The sequence below is a fragment of the Rana temporaria genome, chromosome 10 (assembly GCF_905171775.1).
Source record: "Rana temporaria chromosome 10, aRanTem1.1, whole genome shotgun sequence".
NCBI classification, from domain to species: Eukaryota; Metazoa; Chordata; class Amphibia; order Anura; family Ranidae; genus Rana; species Rana temporaria.
Window position 1 is genome coordinate 99873559 of NC_053498.1, and position 20609 is coordinate 99894167.

Sequence of the window (20609 nt, forward strand, 5' to 3'; positions counted from 1 at the left end):
AGCAACTAAGATGGCGGCACGGGACTCTGCTTCTGAACAGGGGTGCAGGATATCACAGCAGGACAATGCTGGATTAACTGGGTGAGTTTCTTTGATAATTGTGCAGAACATTGCCAAAAAGGTAATGGGGGAAGGGAAGTACTTGAAGAAGTTTATTTGATCCAGAACTCCATCCAATCTGATAAAAACACACAGATTAAATATATTTCATATGGCATATATTTATGTACCAAAGGATTTGTAGTTCTGTATTATGTACAGATACTGCATCTGCCACATAGAGCCACTCTTTACAAACCTTGTACATACAGCACAACTTTGTTAGCCCTGAAGAAAGTTCAGAACCCCCGAAACGAGTCGGCTATATTAGTTTTACAAAGTCATGTCCATTTACATATGTACACAAAGCCAAATGCATTTACTTAAAACTAAAACTGTTGTAAGGGGGAAAAAAATAAAAAATAAAACACAGACACAGTACATACAAAAAGGTAAAAATGTGAGAATGCATAGGGTTTTTTTTTCTTTTTAGAGAAGGGAAATTCTCTCATAACCTGTTGTCATCTGAACAGGTGTAACCATTGGCGGATTCCACCACAACTTCTGTCCCTGTGACAGCCATGTCAGATTTCTAATCACATTCTGCATGACAGACAGTGGTCACCGGAACAAAAGGAGGTCTGGATGCCCTCAACTGAAAATGTGGGAATTACGAAGTAAATGGGGAGGAGGGTCCCTGATTCTTAAACAGGCCTCTATGTGCCACACATTGGGGGTTATTTCCAAAAGGCTGTGCAAAGTGCAGTTGAAAGTGCACTTGGAAGTGCAGTCGCTGTAGATCTGAGGGCGACATGCAAGGAAAAAACAGCAGTGAAAAATCTGGTGCGGCTCTGTATAGAAACCAATCAGCTTCCAAGTTTTTTGTTTTTGTCAAAAGGTTAATTGAAGCCGATTGGCTATCATACACAGATGCACCAGATTTTGCATTCACCGGTTTTAGTAAATCAAGCCCATAGTTGCCAGAGATGTAGTGAACATGCAAGTTATCCCAAGTCAGACAGGTAAATCAACCTGTAATTACCCCGACTACTGCAACTTCTCTACCCCATAGAAACACTGTAAAGTCATACAATTTCCTGCTCCTGGTCATCCTGATATCGGTCTTCTGCTTCTTCTCTGGATTTCAGCTCGGCGTCGGGTTCCTGGAATTATCACAAAAAGGGAAAACAAATGGCTGTCAACTGCTTCCATCATTTTATAAATAAAGGATAAAGGATAAGGGAGGAGGAAAAATACAGAAGCCTTGTATGTGTGGTGCAATGCTGTTCTGTAGCACACAAGTACAGTGGATGTTACAATGTCTTTATTTAGCCTTTCAACTATCCTTAAAGTGGATGTAAATCCTCCATACACCAGAGTGAAGTGAACAGACGATACACAGAGAATAACCAAATCTCCCTACATAGGTTTTATATGTATATCTGCTGTCTTCACATTTATATACGGTTTAGAAAATTGAGATCTGTTAGGAGATTTTCTCTTCCTGGTTAACACAGAGTGTGATGTCTGGGCATACAGCCAAGATAGGTAACATTGCTGATTGGAGGAAAGGCACACACCCCCTCTCATCATAGGCAGAGACTCTCAGAGCTGTTTTGTAATAGGAGCTGCTCTCTGCTACTCTATTTTAGCAACCTCCTTTGAGAAAAGATTCAGGCTGCTTTTGTCTAAAAAGTCAAAAAAGATGTCAGGAGTTCTCAGGCTGATAACAGAGGAACTGTTCAGAAGAGAGCTATACGGCTTAGCTCATTGAAAAGATAAAATAAGCGAAACTCCACACAAAAAAACAAACTCTCAAATTAAAGCCGAAGTCTAGGTATGATCTTTACTGTAAGACAACAACATGCGTTGTAGTAATTAAAGTGTCTGTAAAGGCACTTTTTTTTTTACCTTAATGCATTCTTTTATCTTGATACCAAAAAACTTGTGTGCAGCAGCCGCCCCCCCCCCCCCAATTACCTGAGGTCCCTCTCTGTCCAAAAGTGTCTCAGCCCATCCGAGAGACACAGCAGTGGAGTCATTGACACCCCCTGCTGTCAAAGTCAGCTAGCCAATCAGGGGGCCGGGGGTCCATGTCTGAATGGACACACAGAGCTATGACTCCGCTCAGGTGCCCCCATAGCAAGCGGCTTCATGTGGGGGCACTGAACAGGAGGGAGGGGCCAGGACCCAAGAAGTCTCTCTCTCTCACACTCCATCTCTCTATATTTAAAGTGATTTTTTAAGTCCAAATATATGAATTTATGACTTGACTTCACCAAATCTTCACTTTAAACCACGATAATGCCAACAGTGTGCGTGAGAAGTCCAACCACTTGAAGAAATCCAGCAGGAGATAAACATCACCCAATGTGCTTGGGAACGATTCGTCACACATGTGCACCTTCACCAATCTATACACTCACCAGATGGCAAATGATAATGCGCCTTAGATCATTACTCTAAAGTCAAGAGACATCTTGCCCTGGTATACTGGTAGAATGGTGGTCCCCAGTAAATACAGGAACTGTGCAAAAGAAGCTTACCCATGGGAGCCCCAAATTATGCTCATACAGGAGTAGTTATTAAATTTAAGAAGAAAAGTTGCAACATTAAAAAAAAAAATAAAAAAATAAATAAAAAAATAAGGCCAAAAACGTACATAATCATCCACCGTTCCTACCACGAGGATGCGGTGGCAATGACCTCAGCGCCTAGGCCCCTCCCGATGGATTTAGTGCACGTTCTCAAGGGATCTGCCTATGTAACAAATTGTTCCCAAGCACATTGAGTGATGTTCACCTCATGCTGGATTTTTTCCACTTTCTGGTGAGTGGTTAGACTTCCCACACACATTGTTGGAATTATCCCGGTTTACGCTGAAGATTTGGTAAAGTCAAAATCTAGATCGGGACCATTTATATTTTATGACTATTAATTATTTATCACAGGAAATGCTTTGTGGTTTTAGGCCTCTTGCACATACACAGAATACTTTATTAATCCCAAGGTGACATTTTTATTCCCGTTTTCTGACTTTGTATGTATGTATGTATGTATGTATGTATGTATGTATGTATGTATGTATCTATTTGTGTGTGTTTACACGTATATGCATTTGCGCAAAAACGTATTCTCGTTATGCACAATATGTACATGGACATTTGCGCACATTAAATTACTGACCAAAAAAGCATCAAGGGTATGTTCCTAAATATAATTCAATATTTTAAAGCTGAACTCCAGTGTGAATATACACTCACCGGCCACTTTATTTGGTAAACCTGTTCAATCGCTTGGTAACACAAATTGCTAATCAGCCAATCACTTGGCAGCAACTAAATGGATTTAGGCATATAGACGTGATGACGACAACTTGCTGAAATTTAAACCGAGCATTAGAATGGGGATTTAAGGGATGTTGAACGTGGTATGGATGTTGGTGCCAGACGGGCTGGTCTGAATATTTCATAAACTGCTGATCTACCGCAATTTTCACACACATCCATCTCCAGGGTTTACAGAGAATAGTCTAAAAAAGAATATCCAGTGAGCAGCAGTTTTGGGGATGAAAACGTCTTGCTGATGTCAGAGGAAAAACGGGCAGACTGGTTTGAGATGATAGTAAGGCAACAGTAACTTAAAGCGGGGGTTCACCCAAAAATCTAATTTCTGCCATTATTTTTGACATCTGCAGTATGCTGTTTTTTTTTTGTACTTATCGTTTTATCAGCCGTTGTTATCCGGCTCCGAGCGGGGATTCCTTCCGGGTATAGACGTTCCTAACCCAAGCGGAGTTGATTGACGGGCTGCTAAAGCGCGTCACGCCTTCCGAAAATACCCGAAGTGACGGCGCCTGCGCAGTCAGCTCTACACGGCAGGCGCAGGCGCCGTAAACACCCGAGTGTCACCTTGGGTATTTTTGGAAGGCGTGACGCGCTTTAGCAGCCAGTCAATCAAACCCGCTTGGCTTAGGAACGCCTATTCCCCGCAGAAATCCCCGCTCGGAGCCGGATAACACCGGCTGATAAACGATAAACAGCATACTGCAGATGTCAGCAGTATGCTGGATCTAATGGCAGAAAGTTGATTTTTGGGTGAACCTCCGCTTTAAATAATGACTCATTACAACCAAGTAGAGCTGCACGATTCTGGTCTTAGAATAAAAGATCACGATTCTCGTGGCGTAAAATCTTTCACATGATACAAAAAAAAAAAAAACTACTGGTATTTATTTTTTCCCCAATTCATTAAAAGTAATTTTTTCCCAAAGAAATTGCATTTGAAAGACCACTGCACTAATAGTGTGAAATAAAATATTGCGACAACCATCATTTTATTCTCTAGGGTCTCTCAAAAAATAAAATAAAATAAAAATAAAAAATTATAGTGTATATATATATATATATATATATATATATATATATATATATATATATATATATATATATATATATATATATATTTATTAGATAGCTTTGCATTCATTAATATAAAAGAAAGGCATGCTCTGGTGGCTGGGAAAGCAGCCCACTGTGGTTACTGTGCAGGAGGGCAGCTGCTTGGTGTGGCACCTGAAGATCACGGCCATCATTGTAGTAGCTCAGGCTACTGCAATGTTTTACAGCTTCCACAGAGGTGAAACAAGTATTGCATATACTGTGCCAAGCTGGCCCAATGTAAGTATACAAAAATAGATCATGGCTGGGAGTTCCGCTTTAATGTAAAATTGCAATAGTGATTGCAGATGCAACCCTTTTATCCATCCACGCACCTTACTGACAGCTTATCGCCCATCATGAAAATTTGACTTCCTAATCTTCTATTGTATAAGCCACCAATTGAAGAGACACCATTCAGAGGCAATTGTGACTCATTCATTCCAGCTCTGCCCACTGACAGATGAGTGTAGAGTAATCACAGACTTTGACATAAATACATGTAATGGCTGGATATACATCACACACTGGCTGCACAATACAGACTTGCAGGGGAAGCGATAGAGATGCATTAATCTATTGAAATGCATTTTTCCACAGACAGCCCTCTGTCATAAAAACACAATTCAATTGAAGTTTATGTAAATCCAAACAATGAACTTACCTTATTTGCTCTCTTCTGGTCTGAGTGGTTGTAAACCCTTTACAATCACTTTTGACTACAGGTAAGCCTATAAGAAAAACTTACCTGTAGCTACCATGAATTTCTCCTAAACTGGCACAGTTTAGGAGATATTCACTGTATACGCATGTGCAGACGTCATCGTAAGTGCTTTTTTCAGCTGGGGTGCCGGTGACTTGTCCTTAATGTTCCCCTAACGGGGAAGTTCCTTCAATGACTGCGCAGGCGCAAACTTGCCGATGGAAATCTCCGAACCTCGCCCGGCATCCAGGCTCATTCTTTAACATCCCCGTAGATTGGAGGATGTTAAAAAAAAGAGCCAAGAGGCCAAGCGAGCCACTTACCTCGAAATCCACGTCGCCCAGGATGCCGGCCGCGGATCGGAGATTTCCGTCAGCAAGTTTGCGCCTGCGCAGTCCCCGAAGGAACTTTCCCGATAGCTGGAACCATCTCAGCACATCAGCTTGCGCATGCGCTGGAACCAGCACGGCAGATCACCGGTACCGGCGCCTCCCTCACTCAAGCATGGGAGGGACGTCATCGTGGCTTCAGCCAATCACAGCGACGGAGCATGCGATACCCAGAAGTAACTCCGGGAGACATGTCGCCAGCCAAAGCGGTGTGCTGGGAAGGCTGCGGGGGCTTCGATCTAAGGCAAGGCATCATCATGAGCTTGTATGCGATGCATACTAGCTCATTATGCCTTTGTCTTGCAGGTTTTTTTTCCCGCCACTTTAAAATAAACCAATCAAAGCATTTTGTTATAGCTCTTCAATAACTACAAATATTACCCGTTAATCATGTGAGAAATTCAGAGCTGTAATGTGTTGGTGTCCTCATCTTGAACTACAAAACCATTCTCCTCTATGCTATAGAGAGCAGGAGAGTGGGGGGGGGGGGGGGATACAGTAGTTTACAAGGAGAAAGGGGCAGGGCTGACACCATTCTTTGCTTTTTTTCACATTGACAAAATAAAATGGCATGGAAAGAATAGCAGCCATTAATACGGCAGCTTTCATATTCCAGAAAGCTCTAGAAAAACCAATAGCTGAAGCCTTATCGGTTTCAATGTGACCTAAACCATTGACAAGCTTCAAATCCATTGCAGTTATTAAATCACAGCTCCTATCCAAGCACAGGATGAAAAGCTCTCAATGGATCATGGTTGGAGATATGCCCATAATTCAAACTTAAAGAGGAGTTCCACCCATTTTTTGAACTTAATCTATATTCAATCTCCTAAACTAATCCTTTTCACATTGGTATTTATTTATTTTTCTGCCTAGAAATACCTTTTTAAACTTTATGTCTTCTTGACTTCCGCCCTTAATAGCCTAGGCTATTACAAGGGTTTCTGGGATATCGCCTACTGCCGAGATCTCGGGTTATTTGCAGATGATGGCAACTTTTTTTCTTGTTTGGCGGCAGCACTCAAACACCCCCCCCCCCCCCCTTAACAACTTTAGCAGAAACCCCACCCGCCATGAATCCAGCTCCCTCCGTATGTTACATGAATCGACATTGCTATAGCAACCACTCAGGCATCACACAAGTCCAGGAAATGAACACAGAACAGCTTCAGATACCCACAGCCAAAATGGAACCTGCCTGCTTCCGAGATCTGTGAGTAAAAGATTATTTTTTCAAGATAGTGAAAGAGCAATAAAAATATGCCATGTTAGAAATGTTATTTTCCAGGTTTTAAAAATTACAGAGCAGTCAAATTTTTTTTGGGGGGGGGGGGGCTGGAACTCCGCTTTAAAGAGGAAGTAAACTTCTCTTGATTGTATGTACCTATAGGTAAGCCTTATTATAGGCACAGCAACCCTCGCCTAAATTTGCACTGTTTGAGTCATTTACTGTATACGGCATTGATTACATCATCGGCACATGCACTCTGAAGGAGCGGCCGCCCATACAGTTTCTTACAGCTGCAGTCTGCTGACCCGGAAGAAAGACGGGTGAAAATGGATGCGGCCTCCAGCAGGGACAACGAGGGCTTTGTTTGCAGGCAAGTTTCACATAACGTGCTAGTATGCGATGTACACTAGCACATTATGCCTTTACTTTGCAGGTCACCAAAAAAAAAAAAAGAGAAGAGGCAGGGTTTTCCCTACTCTTTAAAGCACGGCTTTACCAAAAAGGGGACGTTTGGCCCTTCTTGCACCTCCCTCCCACATTTGGCTTTTTTATGAGGGGGTTGGATCACCGATTTGATCTGAGCAAAAGTTTGCCCCCCTCCCCTGCAGCCTTCTGGTATACATCACAGGTCCCAGAAGACTGATGGACCATTCACAAAGCACGTGCCTGGCGCATGCTCAGTTGGAAATCAGATGTGAAACAGCAAGGCTTCGTTACTTGTTTCCCTTAGTTAAGATACCAGTGCCTGAAGAAACTAGCTTGGATGAGGACAGTGCTGGATCCTGGGGCAGGCAAGTCTTCTTATATTAAAATTCTAATAAATATCTAATAAAATTCTTTTGAACTAATAAAACTTTGTTAAATTTTTTTTTTTTTTTTAAAGAAAGTTTGTTCGATTTTCTAATCATCAGTGGCGTCAAATCATTGTTAATTTCCAAACACAGTAATGGGAAAATGCAGAAGAGCTGGGTAGAAATTTCTCAAAATTTCCAACAGTGAATGTGGATTTCAGCGAGGAAATTATATTTATTCCAAAACTGAATGCTAAAATGGAAAAAAAAAAAAAAAAAAAAAAAGGAAGAAGGGAGTCATCGAACATACGAAAAACATTTGTATGAATGTATTTTTGAAAATCTACTAGTGTATGGCCAGCTTTACTCAAATCTATTCTGTGGAGGACAGGTGGCCGCACACAGGAGCAGAAATTTTAATTTATACACCCCTAGCAGCTACTCACAGCTAACAGGATTTGCTTACAGAAAGCTCTGTCTGTTTTCCTGAATATGCATTTCAAGGAAAATCCAGGCAAGTGCAAATAAGCTATTAAAGTAAAGAAGAAATTTACCATTGGCCTATCCACCTCAGGTTGAGCTGGTTGCTTTTCTGCATTTGCTTTCTCCTCAAACGCTGGTCTGTCTATTTCTGCCTCCTCATACTCATCTTCTCCCTGATTGTTGGGGTCTTTGGCTGGATCTGCAGCATCTTCTTGAGCCTGCGTAAAGAAATAACTGAAGGTACTCTAAAGCTTGAAAATACCCATGGCTTTTAGCTCCTCATCCTGGCTCCGAGTACATCCACAATCCTCTGGCCTACAGTAATGTTTCTGGAATACTAAATCCCAAGCCTGCAATTGTACAAGGTAGTCACTCCCAACTCAAAATTAGTGCACCTTTGGTTTAAAGAGGAATCCCAGATATGGATCGTTGCATACTTACATTGGTCTAGCTTAGACCAATGTAATTCTGCATGTGTTCCAACTGGCTGAGCTCCCTGGAAGTCACTGTAGTAGTCACCATTATTGCAGTCCCATTGCAAGCAGCTGCTCTGCTGCATTGTGAACACAGGCGGTCAGCTACTGGGCACGGGCACCAGTCAGAGAATGTTTTGCATGGTTTCAATGAATGCAAAGTGTTCTCCAATAAGACGAGGTGGAGAGTATGACATCACCACCCGCCTTTGCCACCTTCTTGAATTTCGAGAACGTTTTGCATTGAGAAAATTCAGGAATCTTTTGAGGGTGCATGTGCTGAGCGGTCAACCTCCAGTATTCACCGTGCAGCAAGGCAGCCACTCAGCATGGGACCTGAAAGCAAGTGTCGATTACTGTAGTAGCACTGTCTACTACAGTGATTTCAGCTTCTAGATCAGGGGTCTCCAAACTGCGGCCCAAGGGCCAGATGTGGCCCTTTTCTAGCCTTTATGCGGCCCTTGGGGCACTATTCCTCCAACTGATATGAGGCACTATTCCTTCCACTGACACCAACAAGGGGGCACTATTTCTTCTACTAATATCAATGATGGGATACTATTCCTCCTACTGATAGGGGCCCTACTTCTCCCCCTACTGAACACCAACCCTGAGGCCACATTTATTCTTACTGGTGCTGGGCACGGGACATTTTCTGCACCCACCGGCCACAATCCGGCCCTTTCTAAAGTCTGAAGGACAATAAAGTGGCCCTTTGTTTGACAAGTCCCCTGTTCTAGATGGATCCAACAGGTATGGTATTATATGCGGTATTGCATTGGTCCAAGGTGAACCAATGTAACTATTCAAAAATATCATACCTGGATTTCTTCTATAATTGTGCAATGCAAAAACAAGGTGCTAGGGCACAAAATGTTAAATATAGAGGCACATTGCATGCGATCCCCCGTTTATAGCCAACACATGATTAGATAGAACTCCAATTGTTCCCGATCACTAGTGGGGACTAAAGCAGTCAGTCAGTGACATCCAGGTATGACAGGTAGACATTACTCAGTGTTGGCTAGTAGCTGTCAAAACGGAAGTAAACCCTGCCATAGTTTTCAGCCAAGGGAGTTGCCATCTTGGCCCCAGTTTAATCTTCAAGTGCCATGAAGGTGCACATGTGATCAGTTATAAACACCAGCCATTGGCTGGTTTGATAGTTTGGTTGACAGCACAAGCAAATGTGACAGTTAGAAATCCCAACTGAGAGTTTTCTGAAACTGTTAAAAACAATGAGTTTACTTCCACTTTAACATATGCTCAGCATGGGGCATTGTATAAATAGTTTATATACAGAATGCAAGCTGAACAGGTAAAGCAGCACTAGCCATCGTTACAAAAAGTTGCATAGAAAAACTTAAAAAAATAAATAAATAAATAAAATAGCCAAGACCAAAATCCACACAACATTCATTAACACATTCTGAATTTTATTAGCCCAAAGCGGCAGTCATTCATCACCTAAATGAAACAGATACTCCCAAAAGTGCAAGGTAATTTTGCAGTCATTGAACCACAAGAAATAAAAATCTGTATCCTCTTTGGTTTGTCCATATTGAACATAAGGAATGACCGATTATTTTTTTTGTTATATACACACACGCGCTCGCACGCACGAACACACAAAAGATCAGCTTAATTTAGGTCGACTCCCCGAGTGTTAAAAGCAGAACTGAATTCTGGTTTAAATAAAACAACAATTTTATTCAAGTATGTATCTCAACGTGAAAAAGTCCCAAGTCTTGCACTGCCTCCTCTGAATCCCTTATTTTTTCTGCTGTGATTCGACTTTCCGTTAGGCCCTGTACACACGAGCGGATTTCCGAAGAAAACGGTCCGCCGGACCGTTTCACTCGGACATTTCATGCTCCGGATTTTGATCTGATGGCTGTACACACCATCAGATCAAAATCCCCGCGGAAAACATACGCGGTGACGTGGCCGCGGCGACGTGCGCGACCCTGGAAGGTAAATACTTCCACGCATGCGTCGAATCACTTTGACGCATGCGAGGGATGGGGATCGGTCAGACTTATCCGGTGAGTCTGTACAGACGACCGGATAATTCCATCGGACAGGTTTCCAGCGATTTAGAGTGTGCAAGGATCGCAACATGCACTACTCGATCCAAAAAAAGAAAAAGTGAAGGGAAAAATGAGAGGTTCAGGCAGATAAACAGTAAAACTATTTTAATGAAAAAAAAAAAAAAACAGATCACACAGACATAAAAGCGGAGTTCCACCCAAAAGTGGAACTTCCGCTTAATCCACTCCTCGCCCCCTTACATGCCACATTTGGCATGTCATTTTTTGGGGGGGGCATGGGGGCTTCAGGAGGAGTGGGACTTCCTGTCCCACTTCCTCCTTCCGCCGAGGGGCTGCTAAGGCGAATAGTCTAATCGCCTTTCTGCAGCCCCTCCCTGTAGGCGATCACCTGGGACACATGACAGGTCCCAGGCGATCGCCTGTCCAATTGGATGGCTCGCGCATGCGCAGTGGGTTCGGCTTCATGGCCGGGCAAGCCGTCACGGCCAGGTGCCCACACTTGGAATGAAGACGCTGGCCAGAAAGGGGGGGGGGCTAGAGGAGCGGAGCCCCGGCCGGCGCGTCGCTGGAACGTGGAGCAGGTGAGTATGTTTATTAAAAGCCAGCAGCTACACTTTTTGTAGCTGCTGACTTTTAATAAACATAAAAAATGACTGGAACACCCCTTTAAGTAGTGGATGCGTATAGATTATTTGACGATTAAGGATATTATTTAGTGTTACTTTAAAGTGGTTGTAAACCCTTATGCCTCGTACACATTCCTCGGGATTTCCGACGGGAAAAAGTCACCCGGGAATCCCGACGGGAAAAAACAGAGCGGGTTCTCTTTTTTGCTGGCAGATTTTGGCATGCATACATACGGCTAGTTTTCCCGGCCAAAAGCTCTCCTTGCAGTTTTCCCGTTAAAAAAAAAAAAAACACGGTCGTGTGTACGAGGCATTACATATACCCAGTGAAGTGACTGGCCTCAGGTCATACAGAGATTAAATAGATCCTCCTACAAAAAAAGAAAGTTACAGTCTGCATGTCCGTAATGGACAGATGCAAAAATTAGTAAGTTTACAAACAGTATGTAAAAGCTAACAGTTGTTAACCCTGGCTGGAGGGGAGGAGGTCGTCTCCCAGGACTCTGTGGTGTTGGCATAGACTGTCAGAATTGATTTGTGCAGATAAATCACACCAAGGGGGTTATTTACGAAAGGCAAATCGACTTTGCACTGAAAGCGCACTTGGCAGTGCAGTCACTGTAGATCTGAAATTAGGGGAATCTCTGCTGATTGTATTATCCAATCATGTGCATGCTAGAATGCATTTTTTTTTGTTTTCGTTGCATGGCCCTCTCGGATCTACAGCGAATGCAGTGCAAAGTGGATTTGCCTTTCGTAAATAACCCCCTATGTGCTTTGGTTTGAGGCATAGGTGTGCACAGCCTTCTGCATTAGGGTGTGCACCCCAAATGTATTAAAACACAGTGTTCGTAGGGCAGTGGATGGGATCAGTAGAGCAGTGGACTTGTCAGTTGGGCAGAGGTTGTGTCACTTTTTTTTTTTATCAATTACATTTTTTTATTACTGCTTGCAATTTTTTCTAGGAGCTGCATTGGGGTGCTTTGTTGAAAGATCAGCAGGGGAATCTGTGCCGCACGGGTTCATTAGGGTGTGCCCAGGCACACACCTTTTGTTTGAGGCTAGTACACACTATAGAGGGCAAAGCTTTGTTAATTTTTCATTGCAGAGGTCTACAGCCAATTTGACATTTTAATAAACAAAAAAAAATAAAAAAAATAATGTAGACTGTAATAAAGGTACTTGGAAGCAGCCATATGTGTTCATTATATATGCAGGCTCTTTTATTTCCCCATTTCCAAGATTTCTACTTTCTGCCTCCATCTTTGACAAAAGAGGAAGCAAGGAAAAATCCCCCCACTTCTATTTGATGTGTATCAGACAGAATAATATCTGAAGGGATAATTCACCCAATGGAGACTTAGAAGGCAATAAACACTCTGATGTTGGCCAGAACACAGAGATCCCATTAGAATACCCAAAATATGCAAGAAATGCTCAGGCAGTTTAATGGCTGGCATCTACAAAAACTGCAGACATCAGTGGTGGGTGAACTGACCCTAAATAAAAAATAAGAATTAGAGAATGACGTAAACAGATCTGAAACTGCGAGTCTCAGTGTTTGGTGGTTTTAAATTAAATCGATTCTCATCAGGCTGGTAACCGACCTCTTGTCAAGTGTAGTAGTCAAGTGCAAGATGTATATATGATCCATATTTATAATGTGGAGTCTGAACACACAAAGCAATGTGTGTTTCATCACGTACAGAGCGGAGACGTGACTGGAAATTAGCAGAGACCTTGAACAATCTCGGGAAGCAATCTACGGGGATTAAAGCACCCTGCAGCGTTCTACCAGTCAGATATCAGCAGAATGACAATGAGCTGGGAGACAGCAAAGGACAGTGATTGCAGAAAACTGAATGGTAATTTCTCTCCTTACCAGAGCCTCCTGGCCTACGTGTTGCTTCATGGGTGGAGGGCCATCCTCTCTGTCAATCACACCAGCATCTGCAAATGTGCAATTTAATTATTCATTTAGTTTGTTTTTTATAACCTCAGACAGATGCAAAAAAAACAAAAAAAAAAAAGAAGAGGATGCACGTACACATATACCCATCTATACCAGTCTGGTATGACTAAATAAAGACACATTTTCAAACTTAACATGGAGAATATATTATATACTTACACAAAGGGGAGATGCTGAGAGAAATACAGGAGATCCATAAGGTGCTGCATTACCTACACTTTCTAATATTAAATAGGAAATCTACAAACACTTTTAGGCTACATTCACACGGCCCCGCAGGGGCAGCAAACTGTGCACCACGGGCCGCCCTTGTGAATGCAGCCATAAACCTTTCCAGGCATTTCTGATGGAGGAGTGCCTGAACTCCCAAAATGCATTTGCGCTTTTATCCCGTTGATCTTTTGAGTTTAAAACTACTCTGGGCTTCTGTCCATTAGTGAGGGGTTATTACTGCCTATAGTGAATCACAAGTCAAACAGCTATTCCATATGTATTCCAACTATTTGCCTGAAATTCAGCTTTTAGTTACAGGTGTTTCACTGAATGTTAATTGCTATATATAAATCCATCACATTTAATTTCATACTTAAAAGTGTTCATAAAGCCATGTTTTCTTTTTGTAACAAACATGCCTATACAGTGGCAGCTAGTGTTTTTCTTTGGGGGGGGGCAGCAAACAAACCACCCCCTGGCTTACTGCCCCCCGGGTCTCGCGGTCAGTCATCCACCCCCCCGCCTAACCCCATCTAGGTTGTGGGCAGGCAGCGCTCCTATGGGTGGTGGCTTCTATCGCGTCTCCTCCTCTGCATCACGGCAGCTTCTGTCACAAGTCTCCTAGGTGTCCAATAGGATCTCCTGTCCTTTCAGTGTTCTGCAGATTAGGGGGCTAGACGCAAGGAGGGGGAACGGGCCAGCACGGTGCCTATACTTACCTGATATGTGCAATGGTTTTGCACAAAGCAGCCTCGATCCCCCTTCTCTGGGATCACCCACCAGCACTCCAGTCCCCTCCTTTTGAACGGATGCCTGCTTGCTCCCAAGTCCTGCTGCTACATTCATTGACAGACAGCGGGACTCGGCCCCGCCCCTGTGTCACAGGATTTGATTGACAGCAGCAGGACAAATCACTCCCGCTGCTATCACTCTGTGCAATAAGGGGAGAGAAAAAGTGGAGGGAGCCGCTGCGCCCGTGCACATTGCTGGCTCAGGGGGGCAGCTGCAGCACAGGTGGGTTTTCACCCTAATGCATTCTATGCCAAAAAAAAAAAAAAAAAAAAAAAAAACACCTTAAGGCTTTAGAACCACTTTAAAGGAGAGGAGTGCTCCCTGTAATTGTTAAAATTCATGCATTTCTTATAATATGTGCCTTGTTCACAAAAGAGAATGACACAAAACACTTGTTGATAAATATTATGGGGCCAAGTTACCATCACATTACATTTTAAATGAAACCAAAAAAGGTAAATCTGATAAGAACTTTAAGTGCGTATAGAGCAGGATTTTTTACTTGCCAAAAAAGAAAACACACACCTTTCTTGGGACTACATTAGGGGACATGAGTGGAATATTCAGAGGCAAAAGGATTACGCAGCTACCTATAGGAGAATTCACGCTGGTAAACAAAGCTGTAGCACAGCACAACTTCTCCCACTCCCATCATGCTCCAGTAATATATGGCAATCCAAAAAGTATGTGGTAGAATATCCCACAGGTTAATTTCTGGGATGGAATTTACTCACCTAGCACTGTGAAAAATATGCTTTCCAGGTGTGTTGGTAGATGGCAACATTATAGACTTCTTCATTTTGAGAAATGTAGCATTTCTTTGAGAAGTGTAGAGATAACCAAATCAGGTAGTCCCCTACCCTTCATTGCCTGGGTTTCAAGAGCCAGGCCAGTAAAGCGAGTAACTGAAACAGGGTTGTAAACCAGTCCTTGGGACAGAATATCTAGACAATCTGGTGGGGCCTATATAGACCTCTTCAGTCTCCTGGACTCCAAGTACCATGTCTGCCAGGGCCTGTTCAGTTTTAGTGATGTCAGGACAGACACCCACCTGGTTCTCTGTGTATTTTATATGACCTCATTCTGTAAACCGGGGTATAGTACTGCGCTTGTGAGTAGTTCTTGTTTAATAGTGTTACTTTTTTTCAAATGGAGAGCACTATTCTTTTTCTTTTATACCTTTTCATGAACCTATGTGTATATGCAAGTGAATTTGGAGACCAGCTATCCATTGATTGAGGATTTTGAGGACCTTACGTGAAGACAACACCTTTCATCCTTAATATCACCCTAGTCAAGGGAAAGCGTGATTGACCTATTTGTTCAGAGGTCTATACGTTCAGGTGAGCGGTTTGTACTTCCGGTGGAGGAGATACACTTGTTTGGATACACTGATCGATTCAAGCACCATATTCACCATCTAATAAGTTCTATACCTCTGTTGTCCTTCAAAATCCTTTGGCCTCATCTTGCTCTACATTTTTGGACTATTGATGCTTTAATTTTATTTTCATGCTTTAATGTTTAGTTTTTAGCGCTGTACTGCTTTTATATGTATTCTATCCAAGGAATTTTATATTGACCTTCAGTGTTTAGCTGCTTTTATTAGGGTTTAATTTTGTGCCGTCTGAATTTCTATTACTAGGGCCTGTTCAGTGCAATGAGAATTATGGGGATGGCCTCCATGTTAATCCTACAAAGCAGGTGAGGCAGGATTTGCAAAGGAGGAAAGATGTATAGCAGGTGGAATTTATGCCAGAGTCACCAGCAAATCCATAGTGAAAGCTAGAGGATATCTACACCTGAGACAAACTTGGGCTGTTTGTTATTGAATTTGAAAAAGTCAGAAGGTCCATGTGTGGTGTCCCCCACCTGCAACGAGGTCCTGAAACACCCCCAGGTGCTGGGACAGTTTTCCTTTGTCTAAATGTTATCACGTGAGGAATTACGCACATCGATCGTCCATGCACTGATGTGTACAGCAGACAGGGTTGGAAGGTGAAATGCTGCCTGAACCAGAATCTGTTCAGCTTCTCAGAGAGACAACATTTCTAGCTCCTCTATAATGGTTGATGTAAGCCACAGCAATTGTCCCGACTTCAATCTGAACTTCAGAGCTTGAGTCATAAGCCACCAAACCAGAGCTAATCTGGTCTTAATCATCAAGTAAATGCAATGATCCAGTTTGTCACATGCAGACAGAATGTTAAGTTGTAACAGTCTGGAATGGAATCTGGCAAATGGGACTAGCTTAGGGGAGGCTGCTATCAAGTTCAGGACCCTCACAAACAAAAGTGGGGACCAAGACTGTAGAGGCCAAAAACATGCAAGCAAAAAATCTGAAGTTTTTCCCATGGAAAAAACCTGGAGAGGGCAGCATCTAAGAAAAGGCTCAAATATTCCAAGCAATGAGTAAGATCCCATGCTGATATCTAAACTTCCAGGATCCACCTGAATGTCTGTAGTATTTGAACAGTCTGACATTGGCCGGTGGGGCCTGTGCCGACTGTTCCATCGGCAAGTTTGTCCAAATATAAGGCGTTGAGAACCTTTTAGATCCAATATGGGGAAAATGCCCCCCTTTACCTTGGAGAACAATGAACAGGTTTTCAAAGAAACCCGACTAAGGAGCCAAGGGAGCCTAGACGTCTGCTAGTCTGTGTGGGGAAGAAAGATGATGGGACAGCATGAAAAACGTCAGGGGCAGACAAATTTTGAAAATTCGAGCTTGTAGCCACAAACGTTCGTAAAAATTACCCCAATTGGGGGGACAGAAGGAAGGATTCAGGATAGATCCAGAATCTGTAGACCCTGCAACGACTTCAAAAGGGTTAGGATTTAACTTGTTAGTCACTTCTGTAAAGTCCATCTAACACCACCTCTCCAGACAATGCTGCTGTCCAAAAGTGACGCTACACTGCTCCTGTGCAGCCACTACCTGTGGATTGGTAAGCAGCAATGTATACATTTGTTTGTTCTGGGATTTAATACCTCTTTAATGGAACCCAGGCTGACAACATCTGAGACATACGATACAGGGTGCCCAGGTTTAAAATATGTGTATACTATGCCAACAAGGAGCAAAATGGTATCCTTGAGCTTAGAAATAATGTCAGCATGTACCTACTCCCCCATAAAGGATACCTTCAGAATCCTCTGCTGACCGTGCTGAAGCAGCTGCAGGGAAATCAGAAAGGATCAGGAGAGGGCACAGAAGCACACTTGTGACCATTGCCTTGCGAGTCTCCCAACATGGCTAAAACCTTCTCTAAAAGTTTTTCTCCCTGGAAAAAACAGAAAGGAGATGGGCCTCTGTTGCTGCAAGTACATCGTAAGGTGGCAAAGCAAGTGAAATGAATAACCATGCGCTTCTAAATCGTCAATCTTGCAAAAAAAAAACAAAAAAACGGAGGAATGTCGCCAAGGGGCACTCAAACTACAGTGGAACATGAAGGGTCAATGCCATCTGACCAAGTCACTGTAAGGGGGGGTATCCAGGACCTTTTAAGAGCAGGCTGTAGCTCAGGAGATGCAAAAGGGGAAAAAAAAAGCACCAAAAGGAAGTGCACCAATCAGGAGGGGAGCGCAGATACTGCTCGTGTGTCATAGTTCAAATAAGGGACGTATAACAATTGTATGGGTGTCACTTTTTTCACAATGCACATGACAAGATTAAAAATGTCAGATGCATCCTGTGAGGTCGTTGTGACACTTTTAAAAGTGTCACAGCACCCAAATTAAGCCTCGACAGGACAATGGGAACACGCAAGAATGCACCAGCTCCTAAAAAGAGTAGGAACAAGCCCCATGTACTCTGGATGTTTGAGAGCAGTCAAGCCCTGCAATTTCTTCGTCTGGGTAGAGCATCCAAAAAAAAAGTGTATGCAGAGTATCGCCCAATACAGGACAGCTGCTAAGTGAGTGCATTAGATCTGAAGCTGCTGTAGAAAACTTTAGAGAAAAAAAACAAACACAGTCTTGATAAAGTGCAAAAATTAATGGATTTGCTTTTTTTCCCTAAAAACAAGAAAAAAAAAACGAAGCATGGCGGGAGTAGGAGAGGTTATGCTGGGCTGCTCTACAGTTTTAAACAGAAGGAGAGAATAAAGTTCTCTCAAGTGGGTATACCAAAACACTTTGGATGAAAAAAAAAAAAAAAAAAAAAAATTATATATATATATATATATATATATATATATATATATATATATATATATTTTACAAAAATTAATATTACAACAATTAAAATTAATCAAAGTGTAGCAAATAGATTGTGCAAAACAAACGGATTTTAAAATAGGACAACGTTGTCATACAATCTAAAAACAATGGGGGAAGAAAGAGAAAGAAAGAAAGAAAGAAAGAAAGAAAGAAAGAAAGGCAAGTCCACTTGGATACTACTGTCCCTAAACAGAAGAGAGAGGGGGGACGAGTTTTGAAAACTTAAAGCAGGGCTCCACCCTAAATTGGAACTTCCGCTTATCGGATCCCCCCCCCCCCCTCTGGTACGACAATTGGCACCTTTCAGGGGGGAGGGGGTGCAGATACCTGTCTAAGACAGGTATTTGCACCCACTTCTGGGCATAGAGCCTGCGGGAAACAAGCCACTTCACCCCAGTTGTGTTCTGGGAAACACACGGCTCCCAGAACACAGCGGGGAACAGCGAGGACTGTGCAGCGTGACTCGCGCATGTGCAGTAGGGAACGGGGCAGTGAAGTCGCAACTATTCACTTCTGATTCCATCACCGATGTTGGCGGTGGGGGCAGCAGAGAGACGAACGATTGCTCGTCTTCTGCTGCCGACATCGCTAGACTCCAGGACAGGCAAGTGTCCATGTATTAAAAGTCAGCAGCTGCAGTATTTGTAGCTGCTGGCTTTTAATATTTTTTTACGGCGGAGCTCTGCTTTAATGTACCATTAAACTCCCTATATTGTAGATTTAATTTCAGTGGATCCAGGCACCCCCTCTTTTTTTGTGACTGCTCTACAGTTTTGTTTGCCAGTGTCCTGAACGTAGCTGCATAACCCTAGGTCTCTGAATATTCCACCTGTTGACCCCAATGAACAATTAAGAATGCATGCCACACGTGTGGAGTTCTTAAAAATAATAATTAAAAAAAACACCCACACATGTATTTCAGGAGGCAAGACATACTGGCCCGGATTCAGATAGCCTTTACGTCGGCGTATCTATTGATACGCCGCGTAAGTGCTATGAAGCGCCGGCGTATCTTCTTTCTGTATTCAGAAAGCAAGATACGCCAGAATTTTACTAAGATACGGCCGGCGTAAGGCTCTTACACGGTCGTATCTTGGTTGCATATTTACACTGGCCGCTAGGTGGCGCTTCCGTATAGTTCCGCGAGGAATATGCAAATTAGGTAGTTACGCCGATTCAGAAACGTACGGCCGGCGCATTTTTTTACGTCGTTTACATTAGGCTTTTTCCAGCGTAAAGTTACCCCTGCTATATGAGGGGTATCCTATGTTAAGTATGGACGTTGTTCCTGCGTCAAATTTTGAAAATTTTACGTAGTTTGCGCAAGTCGTTAGCGAATAGGGCTGTACGCAAGTTACGTTCACGTCTAAAGCACTGACGATTTGCGGCGTAATTTTGAGCATGCGCACTGGGATTTTTTCGCGAACGACGCATGCAAATACGTGGGGTCACAGTGAATTTAAATAAAACTCGCCCACATCATCCACATTTGAATAAGGCGGGCTTACGCCGGACCACAGACGTTACACAGCCGTAAATAAGGGCGCAAGTTCTTTCTGAATACGGAACTTGCGCCCTAATTTACGGCGGCGTAACATATCTGAGATACGTTACGCCCCGCCTAAAGATACTCCAATGTATCTGTATCCGGCCCACTATCTTCATTCTGTAAATACTTCTATTCATTTTTAATTTGGGCCAGGACTAAATAAAAAATAAAAATAAAAATAAAATTAGTCTTGCATATTAACATTGTACCTATTGTATCCATCTAGCTAGTGCCAGCAGGGCAATGTATATTTTGCATTATTATTTGGCTGTGCTGGGAGAAGCCCATGTTTAGGCCAGGTTCAATTACCTGGTGCATTCATTTAGAGTTGGGCTGCCTGAAGCCCAAACAGCACCTAACCTCTTGTTTGAATGCAGTGCTTTTCTTGCCTGGTGTTTTCCCCCCCCCAAATGCATGGCAGTGCAATGCACAAGTACACAAAGTGGGTTATTTACGAAAGACAAATCCACTTTGCACTACAAGTGCACTTGGAAGTGCAGTCACTGTAAATCTAAGGGGTAGATCTGAAATGAGGGGAAGCTCTGCTGATTTTATCATCCAATCATGTGCAAGCTAAAAATGCTGTTTAATGTTCATTGCATGTCCCCATCTATCTACAGTGACTTCCAAGTGCACT

At 42.8% G+C, this 20609-nt stretch overlaps 1 protein-coding gene across 6 annotated transcripts in view; it reads right to left on the bottom strand.

Moving 5' to 3' along the window:
- The window catches only part of LOC120915378 (Golgi integral membrane protein 4-like), a 134194-nt gene that overhangs the window by 18297 nt on the left and 95288 nt on the right, over positions 1-20609 (bottom strand). For 2 of the 6 annotated variants that reach the window (XM_040325816.1, XM_040325811.1), the window contains 3 exons: positions 13108-13175; positions 8147-8293; positions 1131-1202 (listed from right to left, as the gene is read on the bottom strand). In XM_040325816.1, the coding sequence (XP_040181750.1) occupies positions 1131-1202; positions 8147-8293; positions 13108-13175 (287 nt within the window). Of the gene's footprint in view, positions 1-1081; positions 1203-8146; positions 8294-13107; positions 13176-20609 lie in introns of all 6 variants that reach the window. The other 4 variants (XM_040325813.1, XM_040325812.1, XM_040325814.1 and 1 more) reach the window with 4 other exon arrangements.